The sequence below is a fragment of the Meriones unguiculatus genome, chromosome 1, assembly GCF_030254825.1.
Source record: "Meriones unguiculatus strain TT.TT164.6M chromosome 1, Bangor_MerUng_6.1, whole genome shotgun sequence".
NCBI lineage: Eukaryota > Metazoa > Chordata > Mammalia > Rodentia > Muridae > Meriones > Meriones unguiculatus.
Genome location: NC_083349.1, coordinates 81,280,409 through 81,306,596, shown reverse-complemented (window position 1 = coordinate 81,306,596; position 26,188 = coordinate 81,280,409). Strand labels below are relative to the sequence as shown.

At 41.2% G+C, this 26,188-nt stretch overlaps 1 protein-coding gene across 3 annotated transcripts; it reads right to left on the bottom strand.

Moving 5' to 3' along the window:
- Nucleotides 1–740: 740 nt before the first annotated feature.
- LOC110563852 (cytochrome c oxidase subunit 6C-2) lies at nucleotides 741–25,792 on the bottom strand. Of its 3 annotated transcripts, none has more exons than XM_021661066.2 (4): nucleotides 25,638–25,792; nucleotides 24,673–24,799; nucleotides 13,146–13,274; nucleotides 741–857 (listed from the first exon to the last, which is right to left on the bottom strand). In XM_021661066.2, the coding sequence occupies exons 2-3, from the start codon at nucleotides 24,784–24,786 to the stop codon at nucleotides 13,161–13,163; spliced, it is 228 nt and encodes a 75-aa protein (XP_021516741.1). In that variant the 5' UTR covers nucleotides 24,787–24,799; nucleotides 25,638–25,792; the 3' UTR covers nucleotides 741–857; nucleotides 13,146–13,160. The 3 variants fall into 3 exon arrangements, with proteins under 3 accessions (XP_021516741.1, XP_060248870.1, XP_060248867.1); XM_060392887.1 differs by lacking the exon at nucleotides 25,638–25,792 and adding an exon at nucleotides 25,339–25,537; XM_060392884.1 differs by lacking the exon at nucleotides 25,638–25,792 and adding an exon at nucleotides 25,003–25,024.
- Between the last annotated feature and the right edge of the window lie 396 nt (nucleotides 25,793–26,188).

The following is a 26,188-nucleotide window of genomic DNA, read 5'->3' as shown; positions in this document are numbered from 1 at the left end:
CCTCTGCCTCCTGCAAGTGCTAGGATTAAAGGCGTGTGCCACTAAGCACAGCTCTTTTTATTTTCTGATTTCTTATTTTAATATAGCTGAACTCACGGAGTCTTATACAAGTTAAACAGAGTAAGAATAACTAAAGATCAAATTTGCTTTTTAATTTTATATACTAGATACATCACAGTAATAAAGCTCTTACCCAGGATGCACAAGGCCCTGGGTTCAATGCCTGTTAACACCAAAAGAAAAAAGAAAACACGAGGTTTGCATAAAATAAAAGTGACTATAAGACATTACTCAGTACTAGTTAAATGTTTGTTTTGTTTGTTTGTTTGTTTGTTTTTCTGGATTAGACACATATTCCCATTCCTCATACATATTGTTTGCTCAGTAATAAAAGCAATTATTCTAACAGTATGTCAATTACCTATTCTTTCTGGTGACAGCAATACTACCAAAGAGTGGAAGGACAGGTTTTCTTTAAAGAGTTGGCATCTCCAGGCTGACTAGAACTCAGTATGCCTCCAACTCAAGGTTCACAGAGACCAACCTACCTCTGCCTCCTGCAAAGACAGATTTTACTGATAGGAATGGAACACCAAAACCAGGAGTACAGCTATTTGTATGTACTCCAGGAGACCAAAGCTGAGGAAGGAGTTGCCTTTATAATATTCACCTAGAGTCATAAGAATGATAGATGTCAGTTTTTTGAGGCCCTCAATTAATAATAATAACCAAGCAAAGACTTACTGTCCATATAATTATTTATTGAGAGAAACTACTCCGTAGCCCATATAGTCAAGTTTCATAGTTCAGGAACCCAAGTCGGGGAGGAACCTCTACGGAGCGCAATCCAAAGAATTCTATGGAGAGAAACACAATGGCTCTGTTAATAATGAACGGTCTGTATTAATGCCATCCATGAAGTCTATCTATTCCTACTGCTGATCACTTAACTCCACCAAGTTCTACAGCTAGCTTCCATTCTGGGCAGACCATAACTTAACTCTTATTTCTTGCTTTTGTCTTAGCAGCATTCTGGTTCCTCTGGCATCTGCGTGTTGCTCTCTACATTATTAATTTTCAATAATGTTTTTATGTCTCTTGCTGTCATTGCTAAATTAACTTGCTGGTCCATGGTATGATATGAATAATTCTTACTAATTTTTCAACCAAATTGTTGGGTTGTTGTTGTTATTGTTGTTGTTGTTATTATTATAATGATAAATCAGCAGCAATACTCTGGATACTTATTCAAACAACCACAGGTGCATGCATTAAGAATGACCCCCAAAGGCTCATTTCATTACAGAATGGCACTACTTGAGAGGCATTAGGTGTGGCCTTCTTGGAGGAAGTGTCACTGGGAAGCAGGCTTTGGGGCTCAAGCCAAAGTGCCTAGTGCCTAGTGGCACTCTTTTCTTCCTGCTGCCTGCCAGTCCGGAAGTCAGCTACTTCTCCAGCATCATGTCTGCCTGCATGCTGCTCTGATGACAATGGACTAATAAAGCCCCTAAAACTGTAAGCAAGCCCCAATTAAATGCTTTCCTTTTACGAGTTGCTGTGGTCATGGTTGTCTCTTCACTGCAATAGAACACTGATTAAAACAGCACCTATTTTCACTTTGGGTAATAACTAGAAATAAAAATAAGAATCAAATCTTCTATTAGGCAAAGTTAATTACCTTGACAATATCTATAAAAGAAAAAGTGTAATAGGCCTTTTCTCCACCTCAGATCTTGGAAAAGGTACATAGTTGATAGACTCATTAAAGAACAATATATATTATCCACATCACAAACTTATTTTACAGAACATGGAAGCACTGAATTTTTCACAAACTGAAGCACAGAATTTTTATTTAAATAGTCTTTTGCCCATCTGTTAAGCCTGAATGAATGAGATTAAACACAAACATAGGATTCCAAAGTGTGAACAGTGGTACTGACAACAACCCTTCAGACAGACAAATAAGAAAAGCCAGTAAAGCATTCATAGATACCTGTAACAGATGTCTTTATCAGAGTAATGTTCCCAAATGTCAACCGAGCAATTGATAATTCCAAATAATTTTGAACATGTGTATGTCAGCAAGATAGCATACCACAAAACCGAATAAACAATACAGGAACCAAAATAACTGTGAGAGCAGAGCCCCTGGGTAAGCTACAGGAACACCTAAGCAACAGAAAACCACACCCAACAGCAACATTTTAGTTCGTATTTGCCTCAGTACCTCACTGTACAGTGCAGTGTACAGGGTATGGCCCAGTTGTTGGTTCCTCTCTCTATGTAGCCAGTCAAGAGTGGTAGCTACTGGAAATACCATACTTGTCTGAAGACTGTCCAAAGGTCTGGTTTGGTCTTGCCTGCCTGACTGATAGCAACAGTGCCATAGTACTGTAAACAAAGCAATGGTGTCATGCAGGAGGATTATACACCTCTAGGCACCCATGGCTCAGAGATTTCGAGCAGAGCAAGATACTAGACCAGCTAAGGCTCCAAACATAAACAGGACTGAAACTCAAAAGTTAAGGAAAATTTCCGAGTAGCTATATATACTGGTAAACTGGAAGCAAAGCCCAGACAAGTTTGCAGAAGAGGAGCCTGAGCCTGTAGGCCATAATGCTAATGAATAGAGGTCTCCCTTCACAAGCCTGCCTACAAATAGTGGGAGAGATTTTTTTTTCCAAATACCAAAATTTCAACAAAAAGATCACAAGGCAAATTAACAGGGAAGCAGAGCCCCTTACAAACACCAAAATTGATCTCTGTGAACAAGACACAAAAGGAAAGAAAGAAGAAAATCTGACCTTTGGTTTTCTTTGGTTTAAAAGTAACTTTCTTAAATATATTCAGTGAGCAAAAATATATGGAGAGTCAAATAAAAAAACTCAGAAAAATAATATAAGAAGAAAATGAAAATAAGAATACACTGACTGAACTGGTGGGGGTATCAGTAAAGTTTCAAAAGCATACTCCAGCTGGCCCAAAGATACAACCAGCAACTCTCAAGACAGGTCATTTGAAATTACCACATCTGGTACAAAAGCAGAACACAAAAAGAACAGTGTAGCTTATAAAATACCAAGTGGGGCCACATATACATTATGGAATCACGAAAGAGAGAAAGGGACAAAGAACTTAAAGAAGAAATAAATTGCAACTAGGATAAGCCTAGAGACTATACCTGTAAGCCAACACAGTCTTCAAGCTGTCAAAACCAAAGCCAAATAGAGAATCTTGAAAGTGAAAATAAATATATCAAAGTAACTCATCATGTACGGGGACCCACAATAGACTTTTCCACAGAAACTCTTCAAAGCCAGACTGCTCGAAGCTATATTTAAGGTTCTGTCAGCTGTATATACATTGTGTAATTCCAACATGGTGAGTTCAAAGCCAGATTGGGCTACAAAGTGAGAAAAACCCCAGTAAAATTCTGTAAAATTAGAATACTATATCTGCCAAAACTGTCCTTCAAAAAGAAGTGAGACATTTCTCACTAAGCAAACACAAGAGTTCTTTAAACTGAAAAGGACCCTAGACATTAACTTCAATACGCAAAGATATATTAAAAACAAAAACATTGAGAAACTATAAATCTGCTAATGACTATACCAATAAATAAAAACAAGTCATTTATGGCATCAGTAACAAAGGGGAGGCAGTATAAGGTAATATTTTTGTGATGTAATTTGTATTTAAGTTTACAGCAGATTGATACAGCTGTTCTATGTTTCATAGAACCAACAAAGAAAATACTAATTTACATAAAAGAAAATAAACAACTGAAACTTCTCTTCCTCATAGGCATATGCATGCATACAAGCAAGAGACCTTCCTAATTATCAATTAAAAAAAAAAACAGAAGGGTTTAAAAACAAAACAGACAAAACAAACAAAACAGAAAACATACCAAGAAGGAAAAAAGGTAAATAATATCTTTCTATAGTAAGAACTGACTTCTAAGTACATAAATCTCCAACCAAATTATACTTAAGCTCTTAGAAAGTGAAAAAAGGAAAAGGTATTCCATGAGTAGTAACTAAGTGGCTACCCTAATATCAGACAAAACCAGTTTAAAAAAAAAATGCAAGAAAGAACATTATGGTAACGGGGCAGTTACCAAGGAAAGCCAAAATACCTGTGCCATACATTAGGGACCTAAACGTGAAGTAAACAAAAAGAGAAAAAGGGGAAATAGCTTAACAGTAAGTAGTAGAGGACTTATTCCACTTAACACTAGACAGAAGATGAGGAACAAGAAGGCTTAAAAGTAGAGATGAACTGTAATCTCAGTAACAAATGAGGAAGCAAAGCAAGCCTTGGCAAATCTTGAGGCTTAAATATTTTCTAATTACACTGGCTAAACTAGAAAATACAAAACACAATAAATTTAAAACTCTGGAACCAATGGCTCAATAAGGAAGTCACAAGAAGTTAAAAATTCAAATGTACAACCTAATAATATAACAGCTTGAGTATCCAGCCAGGTATGGTGGCATGCACCTGTGATCCCAGCACCATGGGATGCAGAGTCTGGTGGATTTCTGTGAGTTCAAGGCCAGCCTGGTCTGCAGAGTAAATCCAGGACACCCAAGGCTACACAGAGAAATCTGTCTAAAAAAAAAAAAAAAAAAAAAATGGGGGGGGGAGTGGAGGATGGCAGGGAAAGAAAGAGAAGATCTAGTGAAGCCATCAAAGGAAGGAAACTGTTAAACAAAATGATGAAACAATAAAGAAAATCTTGGTACAAATCTTTAGTTAAATGGAAAGAGAAGAGAGAAAGCTCAGCTGAGAAAAAAAGTAACCCTGTAACATTGGTAGGGAAAGAGACTAGAAGACTTGGCAGCATGGCAAAAAACAGCAGGCACCTGGGCAGTAGTTAGGAAATGAGTAATCACCAACCCTTCCCAAGTTCTTCCAAAACAGATGAGGGAAAAAATGTCCACACTGACTCTCTAAGTGCAGCACTACCCTGATACCTAACTAGGCAGACATTAAAGAGCTTGAATCCAAAGAGCAAGGCAAAAATCCTCAACACTAAGAAGACAAATTAACTACCCATTAAAAGGACATGATGCCCAAGAGTCTAATTTCTGGAATGCAAGTGATTTTATACATAGAATAATATAACATAAACAGAAAAGAATTGCATAATCATCTCAATACATGTAGAAAAACATCTGATCAAACACCTTTTTCATGAGAGAGAGAGGGAAGGAAGGAAGGAAAGAAGGAAAGAAAGAAAGGAAAAGGAAAGAAAACTAAACCAATAAACTAGGGGCCAGACAGATGCTCTGTCTGGCCAGTGCTCTTCCAAAAGACCCAGAGTTCAATTTCTACCACCAATGACTGCTCAAAGCCATCTGAAACTCCAGTTCCAGGTGATCTGACATCCTCCTCTTGCCTCTTCAGGCACCAACAGGCAATTAAGTGGTCCACAGACATACATGAAGACAAAGACCCATATACATTATCTATATATAGATTTACACATACACACACAGGAGTTTTGTTTTTAATTTGGTGGTAGTGATGAAATAGATCTCTGTGTAGTCCTAGTGGTCTGAGAACTTGCTATGTAGATGAAACTGGTCTCAAAATTCAGAGATCTGCCTCCTAAAAAGTGCTGGGATTAAAAACATGTGCCCAGTTATCCATTTTCTAAAATGTAAAGACACTGACTAGGTGTACTAGTACAACGTATCGCAATATACTTCTAGTTATAGCTGCTAACTTGCAACTTGATGAAAAACTGAACATTTTCTTCAGAATCAGCAAAGAGGGAAAGATGACCAGGCTCAGAACACACCTGTAATCCCAGCACTGAGGGAAGCAGAGGCAGGAGGATCTCTGTGAATTCAAGGCCAGCCTGGTCTACAAAGAGAATCCAGGACAGCCAAGGCTACACACACACACACACACACAAATAAATTTAAAAAACCCTTGTCTCAAAGAAAAAAAAAAAGTAAAGATGTCAATTCTTGCTACTTCTATTCAACACAGTACTAAAAGTCCTAGTCAGAAAAAAATTAGAGAGAAAAAGAAAATACACCCAGAAAGGAAGTAAACTCTGTCATTCTAAGTAACATTTTATACGTAGAAAATTCTAACAACACAAAGAAACATACAGGTTACAATGAGTTTTGCAAAATTGCAGGGCATTAAAATCAAAACACAGTTAAAGAAAATGAAAATAATTCTATTTATTCTATTCTATTCAAAACTAATAGAACACTTAGGAATAGACTTTTTAGCAAGGGTACAAAGCACTACTGAAAGACATTTCAATACTTATTAGGATGTCCATACAGTGAGCAATCTACAGATTTAATGTAATCCTTACCAAAAACTCACCATCATTTTTTGTAGAAAAAGAAAAGCCACTCTAAAATGTTGAATTCTCAAAGGACCTCAAATAGCTTAAACAACTGAGGGGGTGGGAGTTGGGAAGAGGACTCATGTAGCCTAATTCCAAAACCTATCAAACTATCATAATGAAACCAATGTGGTACTGACATGATAAACATAAACCAGGCTTGGGTTTATGTTTATGCTCAGTATGTAAATTCAAATCCCTAGCGTTCAGATAAAAAGTCAGGCATGGCTGTGCATTAAAACCCCAGCACTGGAGGAGCAGAATCAGGTGGATCTCAAGAGCTTAGTAGCTAGCTAGTCTAGCTGAAACAGCTTCTTGTTCAGTAAAAAACTGTCTCAAAGGATTAAGGCAAGAAGCAACAGAGAACACCTGAGGGTCCTTCATTCAAAAGTAAAGGTCAATTTTTAAGAATAATTCTGGGACGAGTTATCTGTATACTAAAGAATGAAGCTGAGTCTTCCATTACACCATAAACAAACATTATCTTAAAATGCTGAAAGGACTTGGAGCAGTGATTCTCAACCTTCCTAATGCTCTAACCCTTTAATACAGGTCTGCATGCTGTGGTGACCCACAACCATAAAATTATTTCATTGCTACTTCAAAACTGTAATTTAGCTGTTAGAAATTGTAAATATCTATGACATCCACAAAGGGGTCATGACCCACAGATTGAGAACTGCTGACCTGAGTTATAGCTAAGGGGCTCCAAAATGGTGGCAACCAGTGCACACAGTGTCTGAGGGGAAGAGGATCTGAAACTCCAAAACTGGTGAGTGGATGGACAGCTGAAGCCAGAACATCGCCTTTGAGGCTTACCAGGCTAGAGGGAACAACCAGGGGGACAGACTGGATCCAGGCCCCTGTGAGAGTCAACACGCTGTACCTTCACTTGCTCTGTGGGTGGTGGCGGCAGGTACAGAGCCTCCTATTAGAGGAGCCTCCCTTTTCTAGCGGCCAAAGAACAGACCCAAATCTGAGAGTGGAGAACCGTAGGCCCTGCACTGTCTTCATATGCCTGCGAATGAAGATGTGCAGAGTCCCAGATCTGGGGTCCCTCTGCGCTAGCAGTCAGACATCAGACCCTTCCCACTCACATTCCCACTGTGGGCAACACAGTTCTCAACATTGGAGCCCCTGTTCTGTGAGTCTACCAGTAGAGTACAGGCAAACAATTCCTGGAACCAAGATGGCGCAGTGCCTGGAGCACAGTACCACAACAGGCCTGTAGGCCACTGAGCCATTCAGGGCACCCATGCACTTGCACTGCTCACGCAAACCACGCCTGAGCTTACACTCCACCCTTCCAGGAATCTACACCCACTTGCACCCGGTCCTTCAAGACATGCTTCCACACACTCCCGCACATGCACACACGAGCCTATGACCTTCTTTCCTTAGCTGCATCTGAAACACCAACATCCACTCTCAAACCCTCTCATCTTCCTGAATACTCCCAACTCTAGAGACAGACGACCCAATCTGCAGTCCTGGCTCCAGGAACAAACAGTGAAGGCTACAGACAATCAGATGGCTAGAGGCTGATGTAAGAACACATCCAACAAAAATCAGAGCATCATGGCTTCACCAGCAAAACCCCCCCCCCAAAAAAAAGCAATGGATATTTTAATTCATTGGAAACACAGGAAAATGATCTCAAATCTATGCTTATCCAGTTATTAGAAGCACATAAAGAGAAAACGAACAAAGCTCTCAAAGAAATTCAGGCAAATACAGCCAAACAAATTGAGGCACAAGTAGAGGCATATAGAAAGGAAGCAAACAAAGCTGACCAGGAAATACAGCCAAATACAGCCAAACAAATAGAGGCACATAAAGAGGAAACAAACAAAAACATAGAGGCCATCATGGACAGACAGGAATCCAAATACAAACAGATGAAAGAAATGGTATAAGATATGAAAACAGAATTAGAATCAATAAAGACAACACACACTGAGAAACCTGGTGAAGAGATCAGACACCAGAGAGGTAAGCATCACCAACAGAATTCAAGATATGGAGGAGAGAATCTCGGATGCTGAAGACACAATTGAAGAATACATCTTTACATGAATCAATACATCTCTCAAATGACATAAAATCAGAAAAGGTCCTGACACAAAACATCCAAGAAATCAAGGACACCATGAAAAGACAAAACCTAAGAATAAGGAATAGATGAAAAAGATTTCAGGCTCTAAGATCCAGAAAATATTTTCAAGAAAATCATAGAAGAAAATTTCCCAACTTAAAGAAAGAGAGGTGTCCTTAAACATAAAAGAGGACTACAGAACACCAGATAGGCTACACCACAAAAGAAACTCCTCACATCACATAACAGTCAAAACACTAAATCTACAGAAAAATATTAAAAGCAGGAAGGGAAAAAGGCCAAGTAACATATAAAGGCAGACCTATCAGAATGACACCTGACTTCTCAACAGAAACTATGAAAGCCAGATGTGCCTAGGCAGATATCTTGCACACTCTAAGAGAACACAGACGCCAACCCATACAAAATTTTCAATCAACATAGATGGAGAAAACAAAATATTCCATGACAAAAATAAATTTAAGCAACATCTACACAGTAACCTAGCCCTACAGAAGATACTAGAAGGAACACCCCAATCTATTGAAATCAACTACACCCAAGAAAACACAGGGTAACTTCACAACAACAACAATCAAAAGAAAGCACACAAACACACTATCACCACCAACTCGACAATACAAGGAACTAACTAACATTCATTGGTCATTATTATCTATCAACATCAATGGACTCAATAAATGTCTCCAATAAAGACACAGACTAACAGAATGGGTGTGGAAAGATGATCCAACATTCTGCTGCATCCAAGAAACACAACCCTGCAACACTGTGGAGTAAAGGGCTGGAAAAAGGTTTTTCAAGCAAATGGACCCAGAAAACAAGCTAGAAAGTAGCCTTCCTAATAAAATAGACTTTCAACCAAAATTAATCAAAGAGATGGAGAGAGACACTTCATTCTCAAAGGAAAAATCCACCAGGAGGACATCACAATCCTGAACATCTATGCCCCAAATACAAGAGCACCCGCAATCGTAAATGAAACATGAAAGATTAAATCACACATCGATCCCAACACCTTAATAATGGGATACTTCAACACTACAATCTCACTAAGGGACAGATCATCTAGACAGAAGCTAAATAGGGAAATAATGACACTTACAGAGGTCCTAAATCAAATGGACATAATAGATGTCTACAGAACTTTTCACCCAAAGAGTATATCATCTTCTCAGCACCTCACAAAACTTTCCCCAAAACTGACCATATAGTCGGGCACAAAGCAAGCCTCAGCAGATACAAGATTGATAAAATCCTTGGTATCCTATCAGACCACCATGAACTAAAACTAGAACTCAGCAACAACAGAAATAACAAAAAGCCTACACACGCATAGAAACTAAACAACCCTCTACTCAATATATAAACAGAACACAAAATATAAACAGAAGGAACATTACCAAACTCATTCTATGAGGCCATAGTCACCTGGATAACTAAACCACACAAAGACCAAACAAAAAAAAAAAAGAGAGAGAGAGAACTTCAGACCTATCTTTCTTATGAACACTGATGCAAAAATAGTAGATAAAATACTCGCAAACCAAATCCAAGAACACCATAACCAAGTAGGCTTCATCCCAGGCATGCAGAGGTGGTTCAATATATGGATACCATCAAGGTAATCCACCATACAAACAAACTGAAGGAAAAAGCAAAACAAAACACATGATCATCTCCTTAGATGCTGAAAAAGTATTTGGCAAAATCCAATACCCATTCATGTTTAAAGTCACAGTAAAGGCAATATAAAGCAAGCCTATAGCAAACACCAAACTAAATGGAGAGAAACTTAAATCAATCCCACCGAACTCAGGGACAAGACAAGGCTGCCCACTCTCTCCATATCTCTTCAACATAGTACTTGAGAGCAATAAGACAACTAAAGGAGATCAAGGGGATACAAATCAGAAAAGGAAGAAGTCAAAGTGTCACCATCCACAGATGATATAGTATACATGAGTGACCCCCAAAATTCTACCAGGGAACTCCTACAGCTGAAAAACACCTTCAGCAAAGCAGCTGGATACAAAATTAACTCAAAAAAAAAAATTAGTAGTAGCCCTCCTGTATACAAAATACAAAAGGGCTGAGAAAGAAATTAAGAAAACAACACCCTTCACAATAGCCACAAATAACAAAGTACCATCGTGTGACTCTAATCAAGCATGTAAAAGACTTGTTTGAAAACTTCAAGTCTCTGAAGAAAGAAATAGAAGAAGATACCAGAAGATGGAAAGATCTCATGCTCATGGATTGGTAGGATTAACAGTGAAAATGACCATCCTACCTAAAGCAATCTACAGATTCAATGCAATTCCCATCAAAATACCAACACAATTCTTTACAGAACTTGAAAGAAAAATTCTCAGTTTCATATGGAAAAACAAAAACCCAGAATACCTAAAACAATCCTGTACAATAACAAATCTTCTGGAGGTATCTCCATCTCTGATCTCAAGAAGCCCGTAAGCTTGCTTAGTTTCCAAGTGAGTTCTCTAGTCAGGGGAGCAGGGGCTGTGTCTGGCATGAACTCAGTGGCACTTGATCACTTCCCCCTGGGGGATGCAGCCTTGCCAGGACACAGAGGAAGATGAAGCAGCCAGTGCTAATGAGACCTGATAGGCTAGAGTCAGATAGAAGGGGAGGAGGACCTTCCCTATCAGTGGACTAGGAGAGGGGCATAGAGGATGAAGGGGGGGGCATTAGATTGGGAGGAAGGAAGGAGGGGGCTATGGCTGGGATACAAAATTAATAAATTGTAATAAATAATAAATAAATTGAAAAAAAAATAAAAGCAGCATAGCACAATTATGGCATGCAGTTCCTACAGTACACACAATCTCTAGTACCAACAATTTTTTTTTAAAATCAAAGACATAAAAAGCATTAAGTACACAAAGAATAAGACTCTTGAAAGGAAGTGTTTAAAATAATGGATTTGGCAGTGATTCTGGGATATGACACCAAAGCCCATTCATGAAAAAGAAAATAGGGAATAACTCCTCTAAAATAAAATTTAAAAGTAGTAAGCAGGGGCTGGAGAGATGGCTCAGTGGTTAAGAGTACTGTCTACTCTTCCAAATGGAACCAGGTTCAATTCCCAGGACCCACATGGCAGCTCACAACTGTCTATAACGCCAATTCCAGGGGATCTTATACCTTCACACTAACGCACATAAAATAAAAATTAAATAATTTTTTAAATAAGTAATAAGCAGAATTAAATAAAAGAATCCCAATAGAGCTGGACAAGCAGTTAAAGCACAATAACATAAATGCCAGATAGAATTGGTGGCTCACTTGCAATTACAACCCCCAGAGTAACCTGGTTGGGCAGACTAGCCTCATCAGAGGGATCGGGGTTCAAATGAGTACTCTGAATATTAACCTTGGACCTCCACATACATACACACATGCCCATACAAATTCAAACAAGCACGCAGACACACACCCTACATACATATACATGAAGGGAGAAAAAAAATCCCCATTATGTCCAGAATGGCCAGTAAGTACAAGCGACACTCATAAGTACATATCATTAGGGAAGCTCAAATCAAAACCACCAAAAGGTATCTCAACCCTATTTAATATATGTAAGAGCCCAGTGCAGTGGCGCACGCCTGGAATCCCAGCACTCTGGGAGGCAGAGGCAGGCAGATCTCTGAGTTCCAGGCCAGCTAGGTCTACAAAGTGTGTCCAAGACAGCCAAGGCTATAGAAAAACCCATCTCGAAAAAAAAAACAAAAACAAAAAAATGGAATTTAAGACACCAGGTGTTACTAAATATGCAGAGAGTGAAGACCTTGAGCACTCTGGCCTTGAGCACTGTGGGAGTGTGAAATATTGTGACCACTAAAGAGAACAGTGCTGACTAAAAATACAATATCATATGATCTACCAACTCCAGCAACTGAGAGGCAAAGGCAATTCTACTAACAAGCAGGTAAACAGAATTAGTATATACAAAAAAGGACAGGCATGATGGCACACATCTGTAATCCCAGGAAATAATTCATACCCAGGCTCCACAACTTGGCGAGGCCATTTCTCAAAAATAAAACGCACACACAGGCACACACATATATACATACAGGATAGGATGTAGCCAGATCCTATGATAGAATCCCAGATAGAATGCCGGCCACGTATCCATAATGCTTACCGGTTCAATTCCCAATAACAACACACAATGGAGTATTTTCAGCCTTAAAAAGGAGGGAATTTCCGACAACATGATAAAACACTATGCTAACTAAAATAAGCCAATCACAAAATGACAAACAGGACCAGCAAGATGGCTTGATAGGTAAAGGCATTTGCTACTGAAGTCTGCCAGTCTTAAGTCTGATCCCTGAACCCATAGACCAGGTGGAAAGGGAAGCAACTCCAAAGTTGTTAGAATTTAAAAAAGAGAGAGAGAGAGGAAGAATCAACTGCACAGAAGGACAAATAATGTGGTCCGATTCAGACAAAGTAAACACTAACTGTTGGGGTCTGGGAAAAGGGCATGAGGCACTTTCCAAGACAGTTAATTTTCTAAGAACTTATGAATACTGAATTGTAGTACAGCTAAAATGGTTAAGAATATTTGTATTTTACTAGTTAAAAATATTTTTTAGACATAACAAGTAACTGTATTACCTTTGCATTCTGAAATCACTTCACACTCTGAAAGATACCAGCATTCCTCATCTCTTCAAAATCTTTCATGGAATCATAATTTCTGTAGAAATCTGCATATGCCTTCTTTCTTCGTTCAGCCACGCCAAACTAAAAAGCAACACAACCCATTACCGTACTTATTTGTCAGATTGTTAGAGATAACTAAAAACAAACCAACAACATATCTGTGCTCACTCTTTGCTGAACCCTCCATTTCCTAAGACGGGGGGCGGGGGATGACACAATGAAAGGAATAACTACACAGCAAAGAAGCTTCCTACTTTCCTAGTGACAGATTACCCCTATTCTTGGGTAAGGTTGTATGTCCATATTTGAATGTATTTGGTACAAAAACTGTAAAGTTAAAAGATATTGCTGAGTGCAGTAGCATTAGGGAGACAGAAGCAGGTGGATCTCTGTGAGTTCAAGGCTAGTCTGGTCTAGAAAGCAAGTCTAGGATAGTCAAGGGTGTACACAGAGAAACCCTATCTCGAAAAACAAAAACCAACAAACAAAATGTTTTATGGGGCTGAAGAAATAGCTCAAAGGTTAAGAGTACTTCTGCTGGCTGCTCTTCCAGAGGTCCTAAGTTCAATTCCCAGCAATGACATGGTGGCTCATAACCACCTATAATGAGATCTTGTACCCTCTTCTGGCATGTAGGCAGAATTCTGTATACATAATAAATTAATAAATAAATCTTTTAAAAAGATATTACAAAATAAATGAATAGCTTTCCTTCTAGCAAACCGTAAATATTGCTAGTTAAAACAAGGTAACATATCCTGGCTCAACTTGAGCAGAATGCAAATTTTAAAGAACCCTAAAACAGATTTTAAAAGACGCAACAAAGGCCAAGTATAGGGATTTATCAACAAGAACCGAATCATTTTGCAAATGAGACTGGAATCCAAAAACAATGGCTGATTACTTCAAAGGAAGGCCTTTAATAACACTGCTAACACTTCAGCATCAAAGAAGAAAAAGATCAGGAAAAGGTGTGTTTATTTGGCTTTTGTCTTGCATACAGAACAGTCAGTACAGAAGGAAGGAATGGCATTTCAAAGACCAGGTGGAGCTAAGGCAACTTATCAAAGGCTAAGCAAGAGCCGTGGCTGGCATTTGGTGATCCCAATCCACATTTGGGCTATGGCAAAGCTTAGTCTCCACAAAACACTGCTTAGTGTATCTTGCCAAATACAGTGTCAGCTGCACATAAAACACAGTACAATTGCAGGTACCCAGCCACATCAGGGAGGGGCTACATAAATGTGCAGGACTGTGCTACCTAATGAGTAATACGGTAAGCGCCAGTAAAATTTAATGCTCCTCCTCCTATTTGACCCCCAACTCTTCTAACAAGAGAACAAGAGGAAGCCTCCTCAGTGCCACTCTCTGAAAGAAGTCTGCTGAAGCTCCTCACTGTATGTAATGGTCAAGTTAGTATCTACATGACAGGGCTAAAGGATGTCCAGATAGCTGGTGTTTTGTGAGACTGGTTTTGGAAGAAACTGGACTAACAGTGATCTACTCCACAATGTAAATAGAGACCATGCAGTGCGCAGAAGGCACAAATACAACAGAAAGATTAACGAAAGACAAATTTTCATTCTTTTTGAACTAGGGACATCTATCTTCTTTTCCCCACAGACATTAAACCTTCTAGACTTCCAACTCTGGGACTTAAACTAGAATACCCCATTTACCCCAAGCTTTTGTATTAGGTAGCAGACGATTAGTTTCCCTTGGTGCTCAGATTTGTAAACATCAGGTTTCTTGGTCATCAATTCCAATCATTACCTTGACACACCTGGGAGGGAGAACCTATGGACATGTCTTCAGGGCATTTTTTTAACTGCTAATTGATGAAGAGGGTGCCTAGCCCACTAAGGGCAGTGCCATCCCTTGGCAGATGGTCTTGGGTTATATAATGTAGCTGAGCAAGTCAAAGAAGCCAGTAAGCAGCATTCCTCCTTGGTTTCACTATGGACTATAATCTGTAACAAAATAAACCCTTTCTCCCTCAAGTTGCTTTTTATCATGGTATTTATCAATCACACCAACAGAAAGCAAACTAGGACAATTCTAAAAATTTTAGATGCCATGTGGTGGGACTTCAGCCCAATAAACTCATGAGCCAAGTCATGGGATAAATCTTGCTATCTTAGCCAGGCATGGTGGTGCATGCCTTTAATCACAGGGCTCAGGCAGAGGCAGGTGGATCTCTGTGAGCTGGAAGCCAGGGTGGTCGACAGCCAGGGCTGTTACACAGAGAAGCCCTGTCTCAATTCCACCCCCAAAAAAACTTCTTGGGTGTTTTTGAACCCTTAAGGGGTGTGTATACTGTACATGTGCGTATCACGCTGGGACTGTTTCCCTGGAGTAGCATGGCATACTAGACAAGCCAACCAGGGCTGATTTGTCAGGGCAAGGACGAGGGAGTTCATTAACCTAATTTGAGAACCAGAAAGAAGCCGTTAGTGAACCCAAGAAATGAAAACAGTGTGATTTCATCTATATCAGTATACATTATACTTTAAGTGAGAAATTCTAAGTCTAGACCTTAAGGACCAACAAGATGGCTCAGCAGGTAAAGGTGCCCGTCACCATGCTTAAGGGGTCCCTGGGGCTTCACATGGCAGAAAATCAATTCCTGCCAGTTCTCTGACTGCTACACATGCACCATAGCATGGACCCCCATATATATATATTAAATTTTCTCATGGTCTTATTACAAAAACATGGTAACGTGCATAATAAACACTTTAACAGAGAATCTTAAATAGCAACATACTCTGAATAAAAGGGGGAAAAGGTGTGATAGAAATATTAAAATCTATAGATGAGCCAGGAAGGTAGTACTCACCTTTAATCCCAGCACAGACACAGGCAGGTGAACAGGTGAACAAATGTTTCCCCAGAATCCACTTTAGACACTCCCTAACCCTGTGGAACCTCAGACCTGAGTGGTCTACATATACACAGCAAGTTCCAGGCCAATCAAGGCTACACGGTAACTGTCCCACCACCCCTTCAGATCTATAGAAGGCAGTGTTAAAATGCTGCTCTTGTCAGTTCTTCAAAACTGCCAAAATGAATAACTGCTTTTACCGCTGCATATTGCCTTCTGTTAAAGGCAGAAATTTGTTCTCCTCAAATGCATAAAATCCTACCTTACAATAGCTCATAATGTAAATGAATGAAATTGGGCGCAGAAAAGAAATCAAAATAGCTGCTCTGTGGGTGAAAAGGCAGAAAGTTTATTCCAAACTGCCAAGGCTATCTTCCGGGAGAGCAAAGACAGGGAATGATTTTCAGGGTTAAATGGGAAGAGAGAAAAGTACGGCTTGTGAGGGAGCCTAGAGGTTAGCATTGACCTTGACAAGTTAATAGCCACCAGGGAATGAAGTTGACAAGTTCCTCTTGCCAGGGACAAGGAATATTTGCAAGCAGGAACTTGTAAATCCCCTGAAGCAATCGGGGCTTTTGTCTAAATCAACTTGACCTTGGGAAAAGGACTTTCTTAGGGACCAGAAACACCATTATAGAACATTACAGGTTTTTTGGTCTGGTTTAATTTATCCAAATAGCTAGAGCTTAAAGTGAGCAAAGACAAGTGAAAGTGGACAAACATTATTGTGAACCTGAGTTGACCTTAATAATTTCTACATCCTGATTATCAAATATACCTATTTATCAAACATGTAAACAGCTAACAAAGACATAAGTAGTTACACATACATCTTAAATCAGCTTTTGTTAAGCTGAATAGAACTTTAAAACCTTAAAAGCTTATCACCAGTTAGATTATACTGTAAACCAGAGTTGAATCACTTATATAGTATGGTGTAAATTTTTATCATCATACAAAATTCCATACTAATCCAAAATATTTGAGATTTGTTGTCACTTCCTTAGTATAAAAGGTGATACAATGATAAACTAAGGGCTCACTAGGTCTGAGAAGTAACATGTTTCCCTAAACAGTTGAATCTAAGTTACCTCGCATACAAAGGATGCTGTAGCAAATTAAAATTTCTATATGTATAGGCTTTAATTATAAGTCTTTTGATATAAATTTACAAATTTTGTTAGATTTTGCAGATTCTTTAACAATACCCAATTAAGTTATAAATCAACACTGAAATAAAGATTGTTTACATAATAGTCTTAAAAGATTTGAGAGCAGAGCAGAGAAACCATGGAGATAAAAAAAGACATAAGAGCAGAAAGTTGTAGAACATTAGAGATAAGAGACTTTGGAATCATTCATTTGTGTGGAGGCAAAAGCTGTTACAATCTGTGAGAATTTGGAACTTGAGCACCATCTTTGGCCACCACAGTTTCCAGTAAGACAGTGATGCTTTAGAAAGTCTGAGTCCAAGCTGGTGCAGTGGGGCCTGTGACCCCAGCACTCAGGAGGCAGAGGAAGGCAGATCTCTGTGAGTTCAAGGCCACCCTGCTCTACAAAGTGAATCCAGGACAGCCAAGGCTACACAGAGAAACCCTTTCTCAAAATAAATAAATGAAAATTTAAAAATTTAAAAATCCGGCTCTTTCTCTTGCTTCTCTCTCTCGGGGCGCCCCCTCTCGTTTCTCTCTCTCTCTCCCCATCATGCCCTGCTACCCCCTTCCCTCCATATCCACCTAATAAACCTCTTGCAAAGAAAAAAAAAATTAAAAATCCGAGTCCAAGAAAGGAATTGAGTCCGAGAAGATTTCCAGCATGTTAGGCAGCTGAAAGACAGATAACAAGTGCAGCCATAAGGGACAAGGAGAAGCAAGCAGAAAATCCACCTAAGGGAGGATTCAAATATCAGAGAAGCCACAGGGCATACAGAAGCTTAGCAGGCAGTTCCTAGGGAGAGAGGAGGGAGTTCCAGGAAGGACCAGTGAGGAGCCTTGAGGAAGCAAAGGGGTATCCTCGTAACAAGAATCTCAATGTGTGGCATCCCCTATCAGACTGAGAGAGAGAGACTTGTCAGAGAGAAATGCCCCAAATCACAGGGGGTAGGCATCCCTTTCCTGGGGGGCCCAGCAGGGTGAGATAGCTTCCTGGTACAACAGCGGCTTTCATAAACATAGATAAAGCATGAAGCTCCATAGTAATAACCAAAGTAATAACCAGTAGAAGGGGGGGAGAAAAGTGGTTAGAACAGATAGAGGAAAAAAGAGCTGGAAAAGTGTAAGTGTTCTTAATAAGTATAATTGCCCAAGTGGACGGACCCACAGGACATAGAAGGGAGATGCCCAAATGGTGGCTAGCCCAAAAAGTAAGGAGATATATATAGTAAGGAGATGCCCATGTGGTGGGCAGCCAGAAAGCTGTAGCAGGGAGAGCCCCACATGGTAGGCCCGAAAAGAGCATAGTAGAATAGAGGATACTTACTGAGTAGGTGAGGAGAGATGGATAATACCTAAGGTGGAGGAAGTGGCTGAAGAGGCAGAATCTAGAATCAAATATAGTGGGTGGAAAAGCCAGCAGAAACAAGTGATCCTTATATGCCTTAAGAGAGTCAGATCAGCAGCCTGGAGTTCCTTGGGGAGGGAGACCATTTAAGCCACCCCTGGGTTTCAGCACCAGATGAATGAAAAAAAAGAAAAAAAAGGTAAGGCCACACTGTTCCTAGGTATGGTGGAGGAGAAAGTTTATTATTACAGATATGTGGGAGAACACAGCCGGAGGCAGACACATGTGGGAGAGTCTAGAGTGGTCCCGACCCTGAACCATGTGGGAGAAGGAAAGAGAGGGGAAGGAAGAAAGGGAAGCCAAGTACAGCAGCCAGGAGGCCAAAGATATGAAAGAAGTGAGAGAGGGCCGGGAACCAAAATGTCTGGATTATATGGGGAGAAGTCTCTGTGGGAAGGGCAGCCCAGGCCCTGGGCTGGATGCTAGCCGGTAGAGGGTAGGTATGCCAGCCATACCCAGTAACAGACAGGGCTTGAAGGGTGCTGGGGGAACCTGGGGCCAGGTTCAATTTGATATGTTAAATGGGCGCTTCAGCTGCGTGGACCCGGACTTGAAGCTTAATACTTAATTACATTTGGAAATAAGGTCTTAGAAGCTCAAAATGACCTGGGTCCTAATGTTAGTATTTAGGCAGCCAGCTTCTGGGTTGTCTAGCAACCTATTATGTCATCATGTGTCACCTGGCAGGTAGCCACACCTGGCAGGCAAAGGATCAACCTGCCACTTTTTCTCTCTTGCCCTCTTATTCTCTTGCTCTCTCCTCTTTCTCTGTCAGGGTGCCCTCTCCCTTCCTCCACCATATCTCACTCTCTTCTCTCTCTCTCCATCTCCATCCAATAAACCTCTTTAATATAAAATCTGTTGCACATTATCATTTCATTGGTCCCAACATTGCTGCATTGGCTGGGAAGGCTCTCCTGGCAGCACCTGGTCTAGTCACACCAAGAGCCCTTACTCAGACGATGATGCCTGCAACAGATTTTTCTTCTGTTCCCCTATCCCTAACCACCACTCAACCACATGCCTTAAAACCTACACTTTCTCTCAACTGCCCTGACCTTATCACGAACACCTGTTCCTCTGCTCACAGCCACTCAGACTCAGCATCCTGCCATGTGCTCCAAGCACCCAGGACAAGGCAGACACTTACACTTGACAAAATCGGCTTGGGGAAACTATCGCTCAAGCCAGACGCTAAAACTGCCGCTTCCTACACAGACACAGCCTGCTTCTAAACTACTGCTGTTAGGTAAGCAACTGCTGGGGACCCTGCACACAAAGAGATGGCTTTATCTCAGGCCCCATGGGCAAGATTTTAAATCTCAGGCTGAAAGCCTGCATCGAGAAGCTGGCTTGCAAAGGAGGATATTCAGTTACACAGACTTCCAATTAGCCATGCCACGTGCACGTACAGAGTTTCGAACCAGGCAAGGACAGCCATCCCACCAGCAAGCACCTGGTCTCGCTATGCCGCTATGGCCACGCAGTAAACATGGCAAGGCACCATGCTGATTTTAAAAATAGAGAAGCCGTGCCATGCGGTTGCCCCTACCCCACTCCTGCAAAACTATTCTAAATACTGGCTCTTAAAGTATTTCTGATCTCTAAGCCCTTAGCTCCCAGCCTTTAAAAATCTTTTCCTGATTTCTGTACAATCTGCTCTTAAAACAACAACAACAACAAAAAAAAAACAACTAAATGCTGTAATTTCTTATCTAACCATTTACATAATTTGCTCATTGGGTTTATATTCATAAGACTTCCTTAGTCATAACTGTTTATTTTATCTCCTTTCAGACTAAAAACAAGTCTCATTTTTAATGGGTATGGATTTTTATATAAATTTTAAGTTATATTTTTACAACATGCTATATGTACACAATTCAACCCTGGTTCAAAATAATTTTTATATAATGTTAAAATTTCAAAGTTATAAAGGTCCATTCAAATTAACCTAATTTAAAATGTCTAACTGCCTATGAATTTATCAATTCCTAAATTAATAAATGCTGTTTCTCCTGCTATGAACTGCCTGTGATCCGGATTCACCACTAGGCTTTCTGGCTAATGGGTTTGATATAATAAATTGAAATATAATCTTTTACTGTTTTACTATATTGTTGGTTTTAAAACTCCTAACAAGTTTTTACCAAAACTCTAAAGTAAGATCTACTAATTTTAGATGCATTTATTTATTTATATTAAAACTTGATCATTGTGCTATATCATCACTTTCAAAAGATTAAAATATGTTTGGTCTTGTTTTCTAAAAATGGTGTTATTAATCTATAGACCTTAAGACTTTTATAAGCTATAAACTTTTTATATACTAAATCATACAGGAAACTTATACTCTCACTTTAATAGACTATATGACTTTTAAGGCTCCAACTTAAAAGGGACAAGACCTAAAATCCTAATATTTCTTGGTTAACAAATGCAAGTTAGTCATGTCATAGATGATCAAGTCCTTTAACGTGTTCAAATCTATTTATAGTCCTACAGATGCAGACACGATCCCTGAGTCACCTGTAGGAGTTAGTAAAAATAATTAAGAGAAGAGACTTCCTGATAGGCTCATCTACTATGCTCCAGACCTTGGCTGCTGCTCTGAAGCATTCCCACACAGAAAACAAGAGGTCTGCAATGCCCTATCCCGCCAGGGTATAGCCAAAAGTCAACTCCACCAGGTAACCGTTTAAAATGAAGCCAGGAAGGACACTGGTCCCCACGGGGCTGCCTCAACAAGCCACACTCTGCCTGTTTTCAGACTGTCTTCTGGAAGTCAAAATGCTCCCATGCAAGCAAGCTTGTCCTGTGTGCCCAGCTATGGAGGCTCAACCAGCACAAGAGCCAGACACCTCCAGCCTTTGAGCTCCTTGGCCTGGTGGAGGACAAATGGCACCTAGATTCAGCGACCTCCACCACCCTCGCCCAGCCCAGGGTAACACTGCAGGTCTGTTCTGGCCTCACACTGGGGTCTCAAGAACATATTGCCAACTTCTGTCTTGGGAGACTTGAGATGCCTTCTCAGTTCTCTTCATACGCAGGAGACCAGGCCTTAAGCCTGAGTTGTAGAGCTGCTATTGTCAGGCCTAGACACAATATATCTTGCCAGACTCAAGAAACAGCCTCAGTTGTAACCTCTTACCATCCCTTTAGCTAAAGGACAATAAATGTTCATGGCAGTCTCCCCTATGTCTCTTGGTAAATAACTGGATACAAAGGACTAAGAAAAATGTTTGAGGGTCTAAGAAAGTGTTTTAAGGTTTGTAAACACAAGTTATGGATGTTTAAGGGTCTAAGAAATTGTTTTAAAGTTGGTAAATGCAAGTTATAAAGGTTGTGAGGTCTAAGGCGATTTAAGGTATCCTAAATAGGTAAAAATGCTTACTATTTCTTCCTGTTGCTATGCTACTGTTATACTGACTGTCCAGAGCTTTGACCTTTATCAATAGAGCTCTGATTTATTAATCTAATTCTTAATACAAAAACATTCCACTATACCACCCACTATCATGGTTCCAAGACCAAGATTTTAAATCTCCATGTATAATCACACTAAAGGTTAAGATCAAGTGAGCTTTTACTTAGAGCTCACCTTAGAAGAATGCTTATGCTGTTAACACAAATGTATATGTCTACTGCCTTTTCTACAATGTGTATTTCAGTGCAATTACAATTGTGATGCTAACATGTCTAAAGTTTTATCTCCTTTGCAAAACTTAAAGGGATTCTTGTAATCTGCAGGAAATCTACCTGAATCCACCTCTCAGGTCAACTGGTCTCCAGATAAATACTGCACCTATTGCCTATCTCAGAGGGTAGGATTCCTCCCCTTTTCCCTGATTTTGGACTTCCCTTTTCTGGCTACCATCTGCCACATTCCTACATCCAACACTAGCTGATTGGTGAGTCTTCACTTCTGGTTGGCACAAATGCTCCTACCTCTTTTGCCAAACTACACCCCAACCCTTCATCTAGGACCTTCTCCCTTGGGTGAGGTTTTCTCTCTACCAGCATGGTTTCACTCCCTCCCCTTCTCACATATCTACAGAATCCTAGCCAGGTAAACCATGTCTGCCATGGGCAACTGTGCCCTTGGTCTCTGGCCAATACTGACGAGCTGTTGGAACAGACTGCACCATACTACTTTACTGAGTCAAACCTTGCTCTTGGGACGCCTTGCTAGGTCACTGATTCCTACCTGCCCAATGGGAATAGTCCATTCATCCAGTTCCTCCAGATTCTCCCCTGAGATGTCTTCTGGAGAATTTCAGATTTCTACACCTAGCACCTGCTTTAAGGACCTCTAATCTTCCATCTGTAACCAACTTGGCCTCAATTTCCTTAGCTGACAGATCCAAAACTACCAATGATTGGGTAAATGTAGTTCTCAGGTAAATGGAGGTTCCCATGTTCAAGTCTCTTCTTCCATCTCTGCTCACTTTCCCAAAGTTTTAAATGCATACCTAAAGAAATTTTCTCCATAACCTACTTTGTCCTCTGCCTATGTATAAACACCTGCCAGACCCAGGTGTTTCCTATATCCACAACAGTGACAAAGCAGCTAACACAGGTGTTCCAGTCTGACCTCACAGACTTCCATCAAGCTGGACCTGAACCCTCCATCCCAGCCATGGATGTTCTCACAGGCACTAGACACATCAAAACAGCCTGTTCTTTCTGGACTTGGCCAGTATTTTTCAGCCTTTTGACCTCCCTACAGCACCCCCAGTGTCAGCAGGAAGTAGCCAGAAGAGAATCTCTGCCCATTATTTACATATTATTAACAAAAGGCTGGAATGGTGTGTTTCAGGCCCAGGACAAGCAGTTCCAGGTTCTCCCAGCATTCCTCAGTCCCTACCTGCTGCCTTGTGTGGTTGGCAACTCTCTGCTGGCAACCCTCTACCCTGAACTTTCCAGGGCAGGGGCTTCCCCTCCTCCTCTTGACCATGTAATCTGGACATTTTGTTGCTATTATCTCTCTCTCTCTCTCTCTCTCACCCCCTTGCACAGCAACCAAAACTGCTTCCAATGAACCAACATTAACTTGCCTTACATGAGCAGCCCAAGCTCCTCATTTTTTAATTGTAGAAAAAGGGAGGAATATTAGTATTGAGGCAGCCTGCTTCTGGGTTGCCTTGCAACTTATGATGTCATCACATGTCGCCTGGGTGGTTAAGTTGCTCCATAAAAGGACCAACCCACCACTTTGTCTCTCTCTTGCCCTCCTACTCTCTTGCTCTCTCCCCTTTCTCTGTTGGGGCACCCCTTCCCTTCCCCCTATCATGTTTTACTCTCTCCTCTCTCCATCCAATAAACCTCTTTCACATAAAATCTGTTGCTCATCATCATTTTATTGGTCCTAACACCTATCTCTTTACAGGAGGAAATTCATCCAGTTACAGAAGACCAAAACAACAAAAGAGAAAGGATTCAGAAGGCATTAAACCTTATCTTAAAAATCGAGATGGTATGGTGGTATAGGCCTTTTAATCCCAGCATTCGGGAGGCAAAAGCAGGCAGATCACATGAACTCCAGGCCCTTGTCTAGGTAGGGTTATAGTATGCCCCTATCTCAAAATAAAAAAAAAGAAAAAAGAAAGAAAGAAAATAAAAAATAAAAAAACCTGTGAGAAAGCAACTATCTGTTTAAACCACTCAGCCTGGTAAACTAACACAGCTTCATCAGAAGATAGGGTCAAACTACACAGGGCCTGTCTGAGCAGTTCCTGTCACACTGAAGCCCATGGAGGTTAAAAGGAAGGAATACCTTGAAGATGGAGCTGTTCAAATGAATGAATGAATAAATAAATAAACGGCTCTTAACCAGGTGTAAAAATAAGCCGGGTGTGTGGGCGCATGCCTTTAATACCTGCATTCAAGGAGGCTGGGCAGCCTGGTCTACAAAAGAGTCCAGGACAGCCAAGGATACACAGAGAAATCCTATCTCGAAAACCAAACAACAATGAAACAAAAAAGTGTTTAAAAGACAGAGCTTGTGACCTAAAGCACAAACAAGTAAACACATACCTTATAGGAAGCGGCAACTCCCAGGGCCACAATGACTGCCCCAACAATATGAACCCGCAGACGCTTGGCCAGAAGACCACGCATCTGAGGTTTAGGCAATACACCGGAACTCATGGTAGTGAAAGTCCTTTACAAGCAAAACAAAAAAAGAAAATCTTAGAACAGGGTAAGCGAATGAATGAACTCTTCATGCACGACGTACTTTCTACAAACGCCGACTGACTTCTGCAAGGTCTGAAACCTTGCAGCTTCTTTGCCTCTCTCCATCTGTGCGGCTCCACCATCCGAAGCAAAGACACAGCCAGCAACCGACGAGCAAAAACTACTCACAGAAGTGTCCCCATCCACAAAAAGGCAGCTGTGATCTTGCTGTTGCCTTTTCAGAATTTACCCTTACAAAGAAAAGTCTTGGGCTACAACTCAGGTCACTGAGACTACGGGCCTGGAGTCCCTAGGGCCGCGGCCGGCGCCGGGAGCTAGAGGCAGCAGGGGGGCCGTGGAGCAGCGTGGCAGGTCAGGAGCCCTCTAGCTTCCCCGTTCTACTCGCACAGCAGGCCGAACACAGACGTCCCCCGGTGCCTCCGTGAGCCACGGCTACGCCCCGGTCCCCTCCAAGATCGCACCCTTAACCAGGCCCAACAGGTCAAACGACCCAATCAAGGTCACCTTGACCGCGGCAAAATACAGCGACAGCCGGGCCGGCCGGCCGTCGGGGAGGCCCTGAAGCTCCGCCAGGCTGCTCCCAGGCCCCGCAGGCCCAGGGGCGGCCGGCCGACCGCCTCAGCCCTGGGGACCCGCCAAGCCCCTGGCCTCCTGAGGACGCGGCGGGGGCGAGCGCGGCCCCGAGGAAGGAGGCCCGCGGCTCCCCTAGGCTCGATTGCCTAACTCATCCCAGTTCGCAGCCCCATGAGAAGCCGAAAACCGCAGTTGTCAAGTCCCAGGGTCTCTAAAGCCCCCGACCTCACCTCTACACCAACGTCCTTTCCGGTTCTCGGAGACACCGAGAGCCTCCCGGCGGTACGCAGGCGCAATAGTCAACGGGACCCGGCGACGGTGGCCTAAGGAGTTCAAAAGTGAGCAAACGCGCATCCAACACAGCTGAAACACGTGCCAGACCGCCCCGTACTTTTCTTTTAAGAGCGGCCTTGAAAACGAGTCTTGACTACCTAAGGAGGTTTCTTGAGTAAATTAGAAATACTAATCATGCCTAGTGTTGTGAACTTACTAAGGAATTCATATATAGTTCTTATGTGGGGAAAATTTAATGTACTCTATAAATGCACTACATCGTCTTGCTGAATGAAAAATTGGCCCAATAAAGAAACCAAAATAGCCACTGCATGGGGGAAAAGTTTATTCCAAAGTGCCAAGTCTGTCTCCTGGAAAAGCAGAGAGGTGATGGGGGGTGGGGAAGGGGTTCTCCTGGGTTATTAGTTGAATGGGTACTTGGGAGAAGTCAGCCTGTTGGGGAGAGGGGACCAGAGGCTGACAGAAACCTTGGCATGCTAATAGGAAC